We start from the raw sequence: 15,916 nt of genomic DNA, 5'->3' as shown, positions 1-15,916 counted from the left end.
CACAATAATATTAAGGATAGCTGCAGGACTTTTTCCGAATCACTTTCAATTCCTATTTAAGGAGTTGATTTAAATCAAAGCTGCCGTCTATTTATGCTTTGAAGCAACTTCTTAATTTTTCGAAAGTTTTACCACACCTCTCTGTATGTGCATTCTTGAAATGAAATTTGAGCTAAACTTACATAAATACTTATTATCTTTCCTAAAATATACATTCGAATTCCCTACACTTTCTATACAGGAACTCCGTCAGCTGGTTTTTGGCACTTCATCGATACCCATGCGTGGTGAGTGGACACAAACGCCATTCACATTTGGATCACCCAAAGAGGAGCTCTCCTATGGACTACGTTCACCGCGCAATGCCACACGTGGTCTGCTCTCCGTCGTACAAGGTTTTATTTTGAAGTATTTGCTCTTCGGTCGACGTGGTCGTACTAATCAGGAGTATGTTTAAAAATTTGTTATTTGAAACAAAATTATAACGACAGTAATTTTTTCTTTTATGATTTTTATTAATTTTTTAATTTTTAATTTGTATTCAGTCCCTTAATTTGCACTCAGGATATGCAAACAAATGCGCTCATAAATGCGTTAGTCGAAATTCTGCGACTGATTTCTGACAAAGGTAAAGTGACAATGGTCTTGCCGTCACCGGGAGATGAAGTTTTCGTTGATCATAGTGTGACATTCTTCCATGATGGCGTGACTGAAAAGGTAAGAGCTTAAGGTAACGCATTTTATATACATACATACATACATACATAATATATTTAACCCGGCTAGTGAGAGGTGAACTCATTCCAACTAATCAATCAAATTTCATCGAGTTCATTGACTTGAGCAAGTTTTCTGCTTTAAATTCATTTCTTACGCAAGTTGAGAATTGTGGACAAAATGCAATTTATACTTTCTCGTACGAATTCTCCAGCTTTTTTAAGCTTTCAAAATTGTATGTGCTATAAAACTGCATACCCAAAAATGTTCTAAAGATTCAGAATAAAAAGTTGAAATTTTAATGAAAATTTGTTGAACTTCTCAAATTTAGTATGAAGTTTGAAACTGTGATTTATATATGTATATGTTTATAGAAAAATAACAAAAAAAATAAGCTCGAAAAATATTATGAATATTAAAAAAAATTAACACGTGGCCAAATGACCAGTTTGAGTCAACATTACTTTTTCAAAGTTTAATTTTTTTTTCACTGCATACTGCGGTACTTAATAGGCTAAAATATTCTAGTTCAGAACTTTTCTTCCATGTGGTTGTTGTTGTGATTCTCTCTCCGGGAGAGCAACCGAAAAATGTTCTGAACACTTTTGAGTTGCTAACCAGGGTTGCCACTTTGGTAAATTGTTACCAAAATTGGTAGAAAAAATTTCGGTTGGTAAAAAGGTAAATTTTTTTCTCATTTTGATAGGTTTTTGTTGAACTTTTCGTTCCCGATTCCTTTTACGTAGTTATCTTTATATTATAAATTTCTTTGCAAACTTTTTATATACATACTTACATACGTATAAATGTATATTGATATAAGGCGAACATATCGTGCTCCATTCAAAACTCATTTTACTGGAATCCCTAGGAGCTTTTGATTGCCTAAATATTTTAAATGATTATTTAAATACATATAAAGAAAAAATCGACAGGTATGTAATGACACACTATGATTGTTCGCAAAAAAATCAAATCAACGCCATTTTTTATCAATAGAAATTGTTAAATAAAAAAAAAACACAAAAGACTGGCGGCAAAAAATTAAAATAAAAATCAGCGGGAAGCACATTGTGAGCTATACTTAAGCATTATTTGCTTTAAAACTTGGTACCTTAAATTGTTCTAAAAATTCAGAGTAAAAAATTCGAAATTTGGAGGAAATTTTTTGAATTTTTCTAAATGTTGAATACAGTTTGAATCCTTAATTTTTATGGATTTAGTTAAAGCAACAAAAAAATTTTTACTTGAACAACATTGCGAATAATAAAAAAAGACACCAAGTGCTTTTTTGAGTCACTGTATTTGTCTATAATAACTCGAGTTGAGTTTTTCAAATTATGAAGTTTCGTTGTTGCCTTTAGTTTCATCACTTCCGCTTTTGGTTGAAGGAAACTGAGAATATGCCAATAATATGACTCAAATACCGTATAATTAGTTAAATAAAAAGCTCCTTAAAAACAATTTAAATTCTCATTGAAATAAATTGATTGTAGTTGGCTTAGCAAAGTGAAATAGTGGAAATAAGCAACAAGAATAAACAAGGCAAACTTAGCACAGTGAAACAACTAAAAAAATAAAAAACAACAGTTTTAATTAAAATAAATAAAAAACAACAAAACTATTGTTTTTATTAAAATAACTATAAAAAATGTATTGGTAGATATTTTCCAGATTTGGTAGATTTTTCTCAAGTGGATGGTAAATATTTTTTTTCGTCAGTGGCAACCCTGTTGCTAACTCAACCTCAACTTTAGTTCAGAACTAGAACGACGAATCCGCCTTTACGCATCGATACAATTTTTTTTCGATATAAATAATTTGTTTGAAAAGAGGTATTGGATAGGCGTAATATTAAATAGATATTTTTAAATGAAAACTATCGAATTGGCCATTATTTGATTGCCAAACCTTGAAAACATTGAAAATTATATGCGTTCCGATCAAAGCTCGGTCGACCTGTTACTACTTTCTTAAAAGGAACTTTAAGCTTTGAAGCTGTACTGCATATTTTCTGAACATTAAAGATTTTCTTCTTTAAAGTTATATGTTTTCACGCTATCCCCGCATGATGAGCTGGAATTCTTTATAAAGCGGCACTTGAAGTTGGTAAATTCTGAAACTGCTTTTACCATTGTGATTTTAATAGCTTAAATTTTATTTATTTTTAATACAAAAAAAAAATAATAGTTTACTGAAGAGGACTCGCCTGGTACGTTGCTATTTCTATACAGCGCCGTATTGACGCGTTCGATGAGCAAGTAAGAAAGCTCTTATGATGGATTTCCCTGGGCATTAAATTATATTTTGTTATAATCGTTTTTTTTTATACTACTCGACTTTTCAGAATCCGCAACGATCTTGATTCAACAAGCAAATCAACGCCATTGACAATGACGAACAATGAGGAGGGCTCCCTGATGATTGTAACCTTACTTTTGACTGGACGTGCCACGCCTTATCTGCATAATGGTGTTGTAAATGTAGGCGACGAGAATACCTATGTAAGTCAGGGAGTTGCAAATAAAAAATTTTCTGAACATTTTTTTTTAAATAAAAATATTATACAATTTAGGCTATACCACAATATGGAATACTGAGTCGATGTACAATCGGTTTTTTACTCTGGGACAATGATAATTCGCAGGTAATAAAATAAAAATATGAAAAAGAAATAGAATCGAGTAAAACAAATGTTAAAAAAGGGGCTTCCTCAAGTAAATTTGAAAATTTACCAGTCCTTTAGAAACAAATTTTGTTTTCAGAAAATGTGTGTTAAGTGGCAGCTAAATTTCAAAATCTACTTGAAAAACGCACTTTTTCCCAAAACGTTTATCTCCACATTAATTGAATACGCACCTTTTTTCTCCTTTCTACCCAACAGCCCTCCGTGGCGGCCTCCCGACAACCAGGTTCGCGCCTCAAAACACCCAACTACCCGATTTGGATTACCAGCTGTTGTGGTCACTTTGGTGTGCTTTTCAATCGGAATCCGGAACTTTTACGAAATTATCATGCCGAGTCGCGGTTCGATTTGAATTATTACAGCTGCTCTGGCCACAACATTTTCATGGCTATCGATAATCGTGTGTACAATGAGCAAGCCATTGGCATGTTGGAGCGGCAGGCGACCACAGAAAGTGCAGCAGCAGAAAGTGGTAGTACAGCAGCTGGCGGTGGAGGTGGTGGTGGCGGCGGTATTGGTAGTGGTAAAAGCACTGCGAGTGGCGGTGACAGTGCCGATTTGCTGGCACGTGAAGAATTGACAACGAATACACCGTTACAACGTTTAATTCACACCAAATGGGAGGAGGCGCACATACGTTTCAATGTGCAGCCATCCATGCTGAGTTATCTGTTTTGCACAACACCATAAAAAGGATGCGTGTGGTGTGTGAGTGTGTATGTGTTTGCGGGAGCTTTGTAAGGCTGCGTATGAACACACGTGCCAGTTTGTAAAGTTCGTGAAAAATGTAACAGTTATGTCGATTTCATAAATCGTTTGGAATGCAGTGAAGTGTGCGACAGTGCAGCTGTGCTTTTCAGCTTGTTTTTTTTTTCCACCGCGCTTAAATCACAGTTGTGTGTCACAAAAATACCCACGACTCTCTTTCTTCCCTACTGACAGCTTTAAAATCTAAACAACACTTTTTTCTATACAAATGTTTGCACTTGAAGTTTTAAATGAAAAAGAAGATGTGTAAAATTTTAATAAATAAAATGTTTGTTTGGCTTGCTTATAAACTGTTTTTTTTTTTTTAATGCGGGACAATTTAGGGGTTTGGGACGTTGCCTGATGACGCCTTTAAACTGTTTATGAGCAATGAGAGGAGATTCAGAACGAAAGAGGAGACAGTGGAACATACCCACTGCGAGTTTCTTGCCCTTATAGGACTGTGGATAAGTCTCCTAGGAGGAAGCTTTCTGTCCTCTGAGGAAGCCGCCACCAAAAAATGTGTACAATAAGACGTTCCAGAGCCAGTTTCAAGGCGTGCGTAGCAGGCAATGTCCAATTAAAATACCCACCAGTAGCCTAGCGTCATCCCTATTGAGAGAAATGAGAAACTTCGTGAGCTTCATGTCATACGCTCTGTACATAACCCTGGACATCTTGCAGCCTTTCCTTTTGTTCCACGCCTTCTGCGCCTTCCTGATGGTAGACAGATCGAGTTTACATTTAGTCGCTCTACCTACTCTATCAGCGTAGTTTCCGCCAACCACTCTATTTGGCAAGCCTGTCGGCCTCCTAGTTGCCAGCGACGGCGGTGTGCTCCGAAACCCAGTAAGGATATACTAGCAAATTCAGAGCTGCTCTGAACTGCGTCACACTTATAGAGGAAGTGCTGTGAGATAGTGGCGCCTTTATCGTAGCCTAACTGTCTATATAGAAATTCACCTGCCTATTTCGTGGAGTGCTGTTCAGTAGCTCCACCGACCTCCTTAGTTTGGCAGCTTATAAGATTTGTTGAGACCGAGCTACGCGCATACGACTGCGCCCTACCCCGTTCTCCATCTTCGATTCGCTTTATAGAGATTCACGGAGCTAGCACTCCTCATGCCTCACGCCAGCCTTCGTTGAAAAGTGCAGATCCGCCATCACATAGTCAAACCGTCCAATAAAAGTTTACGCCATGCCAATGTGACCGTAAGACATGCATACAAACTGACCTCTAGCATAAAGTCTGGCAGAAGTTTTTGACGCTATATGGCCGATAGGTCCGCCGGGAAGAGATGAAACAAGGTGTAGAGTGCTGCCGTGAATGTCTTTCTTAGTATCCCTGTCATGCTGATCTTTGATGGCCTATATAAACTTTCTATACTCTTAAGAAATGTTTTCTTCTCCAATGCTGTCCACCAAACCAATATACCATGGTCCAGTCAGGCCGATAGACTATTGAGGTGAAGACCAAGTAAGAAATAGAAGGAGACAAGCCCCAGGTATAGCCCAGCATCTTTTTGCATGTATAGAAAGCCACGGAGGTCTCTTCGCCCTCTCCTCCACACTGAGGTGCCACTACAGCTTACTATCAAGTATTATTCCGAGGTACTTGGAGCTTTGCTTTCCCTGAAGGGTCACCCCATCTAGGTTAGGCTTGGACCAGTTCGTAACCTTGTATTTCCTGGTGGAGAGTCTATTTTTTCTGCGTTGAAAGTAAGCCCCACTTTGATTGTCCAAAGATGTGTCACCCGTAGTGCTTGGATCATAAAAGATAACAGAAATATCATCCGCATATGCAGTAAGTTCTCCCTCTATTTTCTTCAGTATCCGCCGTACCCCTGTTACCCGGTTTGGTGGTCTCATGTGTTCTTGGTTTATCTGAAAATGCTATGGACCTTAATGGTCTCGAACTAGACTCCACAAGGTTTATTTTCCTATTGATTTTTGTATTGCAGCCCTTTCTTAAAAGGCTTTCTTTTCAAATTTATCTGAAACCAATATGTGTGGTCTAGTCACCACAAAATTACACACACACACACAGCAAAATTACAACACACCGCATGGGTGAAGAGTCGCCCAAACAGTGGGCCTTTGAAGAGCTTTTTCTGGTTACAGGACGATGAAGAGGACAACTGAGCTTGTTGGTGTTATTTTTGTTGGAGTAGGGGCTACAGAAATGGCTAAACTTTAGTAATTGTCGTTAAGCTTAATTGGTAGAGAGCTGTTAACTGAGGAGGGTTAAGGGCATATGAAGAGCTGGTTGGTGTCATGCGGGAAACCTTCATATGGGTACAATAGCCAGCCCATAATTGCGTCATAGTAAAGCGGGTTTCGGTAGGCAGGTGAATTTCTTTCTCTGCAATTTGTTGAGGTTGTACTTCGATGATGGTATACATGAGATTGCCTCTCTGTTAACGTTGTTAGTTGCCTAAATATCTGTACAGCGTCGACTTCAGTGAATGTCAGATGCAGTCTTGTATCCCGTATTTCTGTTCCAGCTTTCAAAAAGTGCCAGTTCTGGTGCTCACGTTGGTAGCAGCCGACCAAAAACTGCTTGATCAGCATTATATTTATATATTATGTTTACTTACTGAGGGAATTTGGGCATCGTAGGGTATTTTCCAGTCACATTAGAAAGCATCCCGCAGCATGTCAACAGTGCTGTGTGGTGGCTTGTTCATATCTTCGTCTACTGCATCCTACTAGTCCGTATAGAAGTTTGATGTTTCACCCTTAAGAGAAGCTAACATCGACTAGGATCACTGGATTACAGCCAAGGTATGCCAAGACATTTCGATCACGAATCACATTTCTGATTAAATAAGCAATTGCTCATCGCTTCTTGTACCGCTGCTGAAGAAGGCCAGTTACAGTGACTTACGCGGAAACAGCTGTCATAATGAAGTGTGCTATGACGATACTTCCGAGAGTATCCATTAGGGTGTTCGATTATTCGCCTTTTCTACAAAATCGGTTTCCGAGTTATTCGAAAAATTGCAATTTGAAAGAAAAACGGTTCCAGATTTTGAAATTAAGAAAAACTCGGATAATGCCCATATGAAGTCATGGCCACAAATCTCAATACAACTATTAACAATAAATATAGCTTTTATTTAGAAAAAAGAAAATTAAAATATATAAATATGTAAAAATTTAAAGTTTTTTAGATCAAAAGTAAAACAAATAAAAATCAGTGAAAAACTCACATTTGGTCTTATTTTAACTTTTTTAATAGTTTATTTAAATTTTTCGGTTTTTTTTTTTGTTTTCGGATTTGAGTAATACATTTGCCGCCGTAGCCGAGTGCTTAGAGATGCATAATGCCACTCGGTAGGTCCATGGTTAAATTTCTTGGCCTAGCAACATGAAAAAAGTTCTTTTCAAATAGCCGTCGCCCCTCGTCAAACAATGGTAAGCCCCAGGGTGTATTTTTGACATAAAAAAGCTTCTTCGGAAGTGGAGTAAAATTAAAGATCTCTCCATTTGTGTCCCAACATCAAGAAGCAGAGCACGAATTGAAGGAGAAGCTCGGCCAAATATCATATACTGCTCATTCCCAAATAACCTAGGAGTCCTGTTATCTATGGTCATTTGAAAGAACAACGTCCGTATTTCACAGCTACATACATAAGTTTGTCGACAAAACATTTTTTTTCCGTCTGAGCAACACAGTTTATTTAAAATAATTAATATAATTATAAATAATCAAAAAAAATTAATTTTATTGTGGAACTAATCCCATTAGCTTTTTTGATTATTTTTGATTTTTTTCTTCCAATGGGCTAAAAATACAATTACTTTTTGATTATTTTTAATGGTAATCGGTAATTATTAATTTAAAAGTGGAAATAATGGTAATTAATCATAAAGCAGATTAAAAAAAATAATAATTAAATAAATCGGTAATCATTACAATTTAGAATCATTACTTAACAGCCCAGCCTAACGCACTTCGAAAAACTCAAAATTTTTATTGAGAGGTTATGATTTGTATGAAATGAAAAAACAGGTTTTTCCATAAAAACATCCGGTTTATTCTATATTCGAAAAATCAAGATTTAAAAAAACAGCCTACAGATATTAAAAAAACCCGGTGGAAACCGGTTTGGAAAAACCGGGTCAATCGCCCTAGTATCCAACCACTTGGTCCACCCAGCAATATAACGAGAGAAGAGGAGGAAAAAAACATATTTTAATAAGAGGTAAGAGAGTACGCATAAGGATATGATCATTGACAGCTTGAGATGCATCTCTTTAATACTGGGAATTAAGGCGAAATTCAATGATTTCGAGAAGCATGAAGAACGTTTGCCTAGTGAGAATACAGGAAAGATGCGTTTTCCTACACTGCATCAAGACAAGTTGAGGGCAGCAATAATGCCATTTAAGAACAAAAAGTCACTAGTGCCGATGGTATACTGCTGAGCTATTCAAAGCCGGTGGCGAAAGCCTGGTGGGGCGCAGGTTCTAACGAATAGTAAATGTATGTTCGATGATTGGAATCGCGGTGCACTTTTCCCAACGGAGGAGAATCCTGCTTTCTGTCTTGCTATGGCATATAATAATCTACCGTGGGAAAGATTGAAGCCCTTCATCATGCACCTGCTTGACTACTTCTTTTACTATATTATGAATTACTATAAAAGGATATTTTTCAATTTATTTAGGAACGAGCGTTTTTTATGTGTTTAAGAATCCTTTTTGAATTTTTTGGAAATAGCGAAAATATTTTAATAGAACCCGTAAGTTATCAAATATATTAAAAAAACCTTTCTTAAATTGTTCCACTCTTTTTATTCAAAATTAATTTTATTGCATTGCATTATATTTAATTATATCGTATGTATATTTACAAAAGTTTATAAAGTTTATATATTCACAAAATTTTTATTTTTTTAAATTTAAATGTTAAACTTTTATCGATCTTTGGGCTTGGCTCACAATATCTGTCTTATCTATTTATTACTATGATTCCTTTTTAGGCATATTTAGCTTATTTTATTACAACAGTTTTTTAACGTCTATCTATGTGAGTACTTAGTTTATATTCATAGTTAATTTAAATATGTTGGTTTTACAGTAATATTATATTTACTTCATGTAATCATATTAAATATAAGCCGTTTTTTATGTGTATGGATTCGTAAAAGTCTATGTTCACTTAAAAATGTTGGTATGTAGTACATATACTTATTTATACTTAGAAAAAGTTTGAAGGTCATTTGAAGAGCTCATTTAGTTATTTAGTTTGTAGTTCTACTATATATTTATTTTGAAATTTTAATATAAATAGTTAGTGTTAGTTGAAGTAATTTTCATATTTTATAGTAAAACCTTTATTAAATTTACTTTTTATGCAAAATTTCTTTGTTTATAAATCTTCATACATGATTTTCTTCGGCGTTATTTGCTGATTGCTATAGCGTGTCTACTTATTTTCGATTTAATACTAGAGTAATTAGCTTTATAATTTTAGTATTTGTAAAATTCACTTCAAATACTTGGAGAAGATTTTTAAATAAAGGATTTGAGTTTCCTTATCAGAAATTGCTTTCTTATTAACAAATTGTTTTTTGAAAAAAAAAACTAAACTTATAAAACACACTTCTTTAGCATTTATCACAATAGTGAAATGCTTTTATGAAAAAAAATAATATATTAAAAAATAATTTAATTTGATAAAAATTGATTTCTTAAAAAACAAGTTTTATTTTTAAAAGGCTTATATAACAAAAAAAATCATATTAACCATAAAACCAAAAAAAAAATTAATTGCTTCGAAAAATTAAAAGGAATTTTTTATATAAGTTCTTTTTCAAGACAAAAGATTTGCGTAAATCTATATTAAAAAAATAAAAATATCAATTCAAAATTTATCAAGAGTTTCATGTTTTAAAATTTTTGTTTATTTAAATTTTAGTTTCAAGAGAAAGGATTTGAGAAAAAAAATTTAACAAAAAAACTGTTTCATTTTTTTGCCTTTTTCCTTTTATTAAATGAATTAATTAAAACTAAGACCAAAACAATGATATTCAATTCTTTAGGTTTTTTCGATAAATATGATTGTTAAAATTAAATTAATTTCTTCGAAACATTTAAAATAATTATTTAGATATTTTAGTTTTTTTAAGGGAAAAGTTTGAGAAGAGAGATTGTTATTGTAGTAAAAAAATCAAAACAGTATAAATTAAAAACAAAATGGATTTTTTTTCACAGTTATTTGTTGAATTACAAAGTGCAGCACTTTTTTTTTAAGAAAAACTAAATAATAAAAAAAGAATCAAAATTTTTTCAGACATAGATATGATAATCGTACCAAATTCTTTATAATAATTTAAGAAAAAATAATTGGATAAAAATAGTTTTTTAAAAAAAAAAAACAAGAAAATATATTTCTTCGAAAAATTAAAAGGAATTATACAAGAAAAACTCGAGTACCATTTTCAGGTAGTTTTCTCTAAAGTTTTGTTTTACTAAAAAAAAATTTTATGTATTTGTTGTTTACACATTTTTTTTCTAACTCTTTTGAGTATCAAAATATTTGAAGACTTAAATTTTTTATACACAATTTTCAAAGTTTGAAAAAACATTTAGAAAAATCATAATTTGAATGTTTACTGAATAAATCAATTATTTATTTTTTAATTGAAAAAAACCAAATTCAAATTTTCTATCCAAAAATTACATACATACTTTTCATTTTTTAAGTATAGTTGGAAAAATCTTAAACCTTGGAAATTTCGCTTGATTTATTTTATTTATAAAGAAGATTCATATTTTCGAAGGAAATTAAAATAAATTATACTTCTTTTTAACTCAGGAATTTTTTACTGCAATTTCGTTGCCAAAAACTACATATTTGCCATTTTTTAAGTATCAAAATGTTTTAATATTTTATTTAAATCAAACACACATCTTTCCAGATAACATATAAGATTATCAAATTTGAAAGTGGATATGTAAAAAACACAAAAATTATAGATTTTTTTTTAAATTTATCATTTACAATTTGCTGTTTTAAAAAAATTTCAGGAGTAAAAATTGTTGCAAAATAAACCTCAATTTTGGACGAATAGTAAGAAAAATTGGAAATTATTTTTTAATTATTGATTTTTTTTTGTTTCTAGCCGTTTTTTCTTTTTACACCCATATTATTGTTTCTATGTATTAATTTATTTGATATTTTGTTTCACATACCACCAGGCTTCGTTTTAATTAATTAGCTCAAATTTCATTCCTGTTTCAATTTGAATTTCGAAGTTTTTTATCCATTGATAGCAGTTTATGTATGTATTGATATAATATCATACAAAGCAAACGTTTATTATTATATTTTTCAATTTATTTTATGTTTTGTATTTTGTAAGTACCCGATACTTTATAGTTTTTAAGCTTGGCTTTGTTCAAACCTTTCGTAATAAGGAGTTGTAAAAAAAAAAATATTTAGAAAAACTTAGTGCATTTATTTAGTTGAGAAATTTGCTAACATTTAAAAGTGCCTATATTTATAGAATATCTGTCTGAGCTGAGTTATTAGTAAAGCAAACAAAATTTAAATTTTAAAGAAATAGTGAAACGTTGTTTTTTTTCAGTTCAAATTTGTTTAAAAATAGTGCAACAACGCGGAAATGTATGGTGTATGAAAAGCACTGTACTTTTAAAATCACTGTACTAGCTAAATAGTTGACTTAAAATTTTCTTGTAATTAATTATAGCTTATTTTTAATAATAATACAATTGTATAACTCATTTTATGAGCACTTATTTAATAGAATAATTTTTCAAAGTCCACATTATGCATTAGCCATAAAATAGTCTCGCAATTGTATTTATTAGGGCGGTTCGTAAAAATATGAACATCATGAAGCACCCCTTCAATTTGTTCTACGAACGGAATAAAAACGTCCACGAAAATTACAAAATTAAAAAAAAAATTGGAGTCGCTACCTGGAGTTTGAAAAAAATTATAAAATTTGACAAAATGTTGGCTTGGAGCAGCTATTACTCGGCGAGTTTATGAATTTGTGTTAATAAGTTTCTATAGTATGTCAAATTTTTCAGATTTCAACTCGAATTTTTCCAATTAAAAAAAATTTAATTCTGAAGGGTGTTTTTTTGAGCGCATAACAAATTAAAGGGGGGGGGGGCCCCACCCTAGTGTTTATTAAAAAAGTCTTATACTTACATACTTTAACTTGCATATCAACAACAATGTTGCATCTTTAGCTACAATTAATTGTATACACTTAAATTGTTTAAAGGTAGACAATAATGGATTACTTATTATATTATATTATATTTTGTATACATTTTCACTTTATTTTATACCTTCATATTACTTTCGTTCTATAAAACCAACTATTTGTGCGTCTTCTAATTTTCAAACATAAAACCACCTACAAAAGTAGTATATAGGAGATTTGAACTTTTTAGTATTATGTTGTTATTACGTTTTTGTTTCAGCAAGTATTTAATTTTTTTTGCAATCTGAAATTACTGATTTTTACTTTAACTCATACGAGTACTTTCACGAATCATTTTAAAAGCTAACTACATTCACATAGTCCGTTTGGTATTCTTAATTTCTCAAAAAATAATAATAATTAAAAATTTAATGAACCCATTTCAATCAAAAGCCGAACTGAAATTAAGAGCTCTGTTAATTTTAAAGAGAAGTTTAACTTCAGTCAAGAGCGCTTTTAAATACGAACTATGTTAAGCAGTTTCATGCTTTTTATGCAACAAAACAATATACAGAAACGTAAACTGCAGTTAACATTCGGTGCAAACAGGCTACCATTTTAAGCTACAACGTTTCATTTACTCAACACCCTACTTTTGCTGCCTTACAGCTCAACCCTTTCTTTGGTTTGTTTTCTTCTTTTTTGTGTTATTTTGGACGTTTATTTTTCTCGTTGTCTGCTATTGGATGGGTTGTTTGTCTATTTTCATGAACAAATGAACTTGAGTTTAACATGCTATTATTAAAATCCGGCCAACACGCGAGGTTGGGTGTCAAATTTTTTCTCTTCTCACACGCTCACAAACAAATTGTTGTGGGATAGTGTTAACTAAATATCCTAAATGTTAGACATCGTTTAAGTTTGCACGAGTGTGTGAAACGAACTCTCTTACAAAGGGCTGGGCATGTCACATAGCAGGCGAATTATCTCAGTAAGTGTTTGCGAGTTTAATTTTCCCTGGCTGGATATCCGGTTTACTTTATGATTACTGGGATCACTAAATGGCAGGTTGACACTGGTAACCTAGAGTTTGAGATTATTAGTCATATGTTCAATGCATGCATGTATGTATGTATGCATGTGTGTGGTTAAAAAATGGTATCACATGAAAAATGGAAATTTCAGATTGTACCTAATATCATAAAATAAATGTACCTAAATGAGACAAATTGTACCTAAAAAAAAGTAACATCATTCATTTGTAGTTTTTTTTATTAATTTTATTTAAAATATGAATACAAAAGATGAATGTACTTTAAACATGATTATGTTTTTTTTTAATGGGAACCGGAGAAGCGTTGTTTTTGTGTAATTTTGACTACTGAAAAATATTGGTGAAAAAGACAAAGAACATACTTTGCGAAGTATACTTTTTTATCCAGACAACAGGAAAAGTCTGCTAAATTATCCGATTCCTTTTAATGAAAGCAGCAAGTCTAGAGAAAATAATCAAATTACCGAAAGTAACTTCGAAAGCATTTTAAATACATTTCTAGAAATCCAAAAGCGAATATAGGTCAAATAGCTATAGTTCTCATAGATGATCTAAAGAAAATATGAAATTTTAAGATATCTTAACACTGGACTGTATGGGCGAATAAAGGCTGGTTTTCATTCGAACATATTTTGACACAACTTTCTTTCCTTATCCCAAACGCCATTGAATTTGACTCAGTGAAAATAAGCGTTAAAATTAATAGAAAAAAATTACGAATTCGAGTATAGCTAAGTAAAGTGTTAATTTTTCGTATATGACTTTTTTAATTTCTTCCTTTTAAAAATTTTTCTTTAGAATTATTTACTCTTCAAAATGAAAGCGAAGCTTCTCCCGTGCCTACAAGCAAATACATATATTAGCACGGTAAAGGAAAAAGAAAATAAAATAAAAATGTATCGGATCAAAAGATGATTGTACCTAAAATCTAGTAACTGTACCTAATGTTCTTTTAAGTCATCAAACGTCGGAAAAAGGCACAATTGTACCTAGTTTTGCATCCCTTGTAACGTCGTTTGAGGGTCGAAAATGCTCTGAAACTAGATTTGATTTTTCTACATATGAATAAAGGGTTCATATTTCGAATTTAAACGTATAGAGATATTCGCATATTTAAAATCCATGCAAACCGTTCGAAAACAATGCGTGGTAAGTCGCGCTCAGTGCCACTTTCAATCTCTTTATGGCCTATGAAAAGACTTATTGTAACATTTTATACCTACACTGGTACAAAATGGTGGCAGTCGTTTTTTTGTTATAAAACAATTTTTCTCACTGAGATTAAAAGCGCGTAGCTCCCGGGATTCTTCTAAACAAACTGACACCGTTGCAGCATACGAATTAACTAATCAAATTAATTTTGTTTCAGCAATTTTACTCGTTCTTTTGCGGTCTCATTCTAGAGTTCTTAGTTCTCTGCCCAAAAGATTCAAAATTTTTTCTAGAATGATTTGCACCCCTATCGTGAGCGCCGACCAAAAGTAGTTAAACGACTATTAGGCGAATATCGATTGCCGATGGTATTGTCAGTGTCGATTTCTCTTTCAAGAAACGACTTCGAAGAGTTTTCAATCGCTCGTCCTTCTACAGCTATTTCTCTATCGCTTAAGTTAGCAAAGAAAAAGTGATGCTAAAAAGTGGAATAAAAAATTAACTCTATTTTATTTTTATTTCATTGCATTTAAGCTTAAATATTCTTGGCGGTTATGCATAGTATAAATGGTGAGGCTCCTTTTAAGGAGCAGTGATTTTAACGTGTGTCCCGTGAGTGCAACTTTTATACTATGCCATGTATTCCACTTATTTAAAAAAAATTAAAAAAATTTCTGTTCTTCTCTGTTCAATTTTTAGAAATTTTGTGAGTATGCAGTTAACAAGCTTATCAAATTTTAGTAAAGTAAGCGCAAGTTTTGAGCGGCTAAAGAATCGCATTGATTTTTAATAATTTTTTTTTTGCTGACGACTTTTGCGGTTTTTTTTTCATATAAAAGCGAAAATTAGGAAAACTGGCGTTGACTTTTTTTATTTATTTCGCAAACGGTCTTGCCCATATTCTTCCACAAATTCAACTTCATCCTCATCATCAATAAACCACAGCTCAATAGTATCAATTTGTGTTAGGTTTTTGCTTAAAGCAATTATTCTTAAATTAATAAAAATTATTTTGAAATTAATCTAATTATTTTGAAATCAATGCAAATCAAACAAATTTCAAATGCAAAAAACAAAGACCCAAACAGCGCTCAGCTTTGCGGACCATTCACAATAGATCAAATTTTTGTCGATGAAAATTTATAATACAAAAATAAAATATAATGACTCAATCGAGTGAGGTCTATTTAACTGCCAGTTGACATTCGCAATAGGGGTGTGAATTTTTCATTAGTATGGTCAGAACTTTATTTTGTCGTTTAAAGTACAAAACCGCGTACCAACAAAATGCAAAACCGCGTATGTGATATTGCATAAATTATATTCTAGAGAGTTAAAACACTCATATTTCAAAATGGTTCTCTTTTTCTT

The 15,916-nt window shown here is 32.4% G+C and overlaps 2 protein-coding genes across 5 annotated transcripts in view; one reads left to right on the top strand and one right to left on the bottom strand.

The window, feature by feature from the left end:
* LOC118739122 (sodium-dependent phosphate transporter 1-A-like) overlaps positions 1 to 15,916 on the bottom strand; it is a 441,416-nt gene that overhangs the window by 198,061 nt on the left and 227,439 nt on the right. The gene's annotated exons all lie outside the window — the stretch shown is intronic.
* Positions 247 to 4,353, top strand: LOC118739128 (inactive ubiquitin carboxyl-terminal hydrolase MINDY-4B-like). The gene is made up of 7 exons (XM_036470291.1): positions 247 to 447; positions 546 to 717; positions 2,761 to 2,826; positions 2,908 to 2,978; positions 3,065 to 3,221; positions 3,293 to 3,364; positions 3,602 to 4,353. The coding sequence occupies exons 1-7, from the start codon at positions 281 to 283 to the stop codon at positions 4,091 to 4,093; spliced, it is 1,197 nt and encodes a 398-aa protein (XP_036326184.1). The 5' UTR covers positions 247 to 280; the 3' UTR covers positions 4,094 to 4,353.

This window comes from Rhagoletis pomonella, unplaced genomic scaffold, assembly GCF_013731165.1.
Source record: "Rhagoletis pomonella isolate Grant_MI unplaced genomic scaffold, Rhpom_1.0 Rhpom_scaffold_00005, whole genome shotgun sequence".
In the NCBI taxonomy this organism is placed as follows: Eukaryota; Metazoa; Arthropoda; class Insecta; order Diptera; family Tephritidae; genus Rhagoletis; species Rhagoletis pomonella.
The sequence above is the reverse complement of the archived record's forward strand: the minus strand, read 5'-3'. Positions and strand labels throughout refer to the sequence as shown.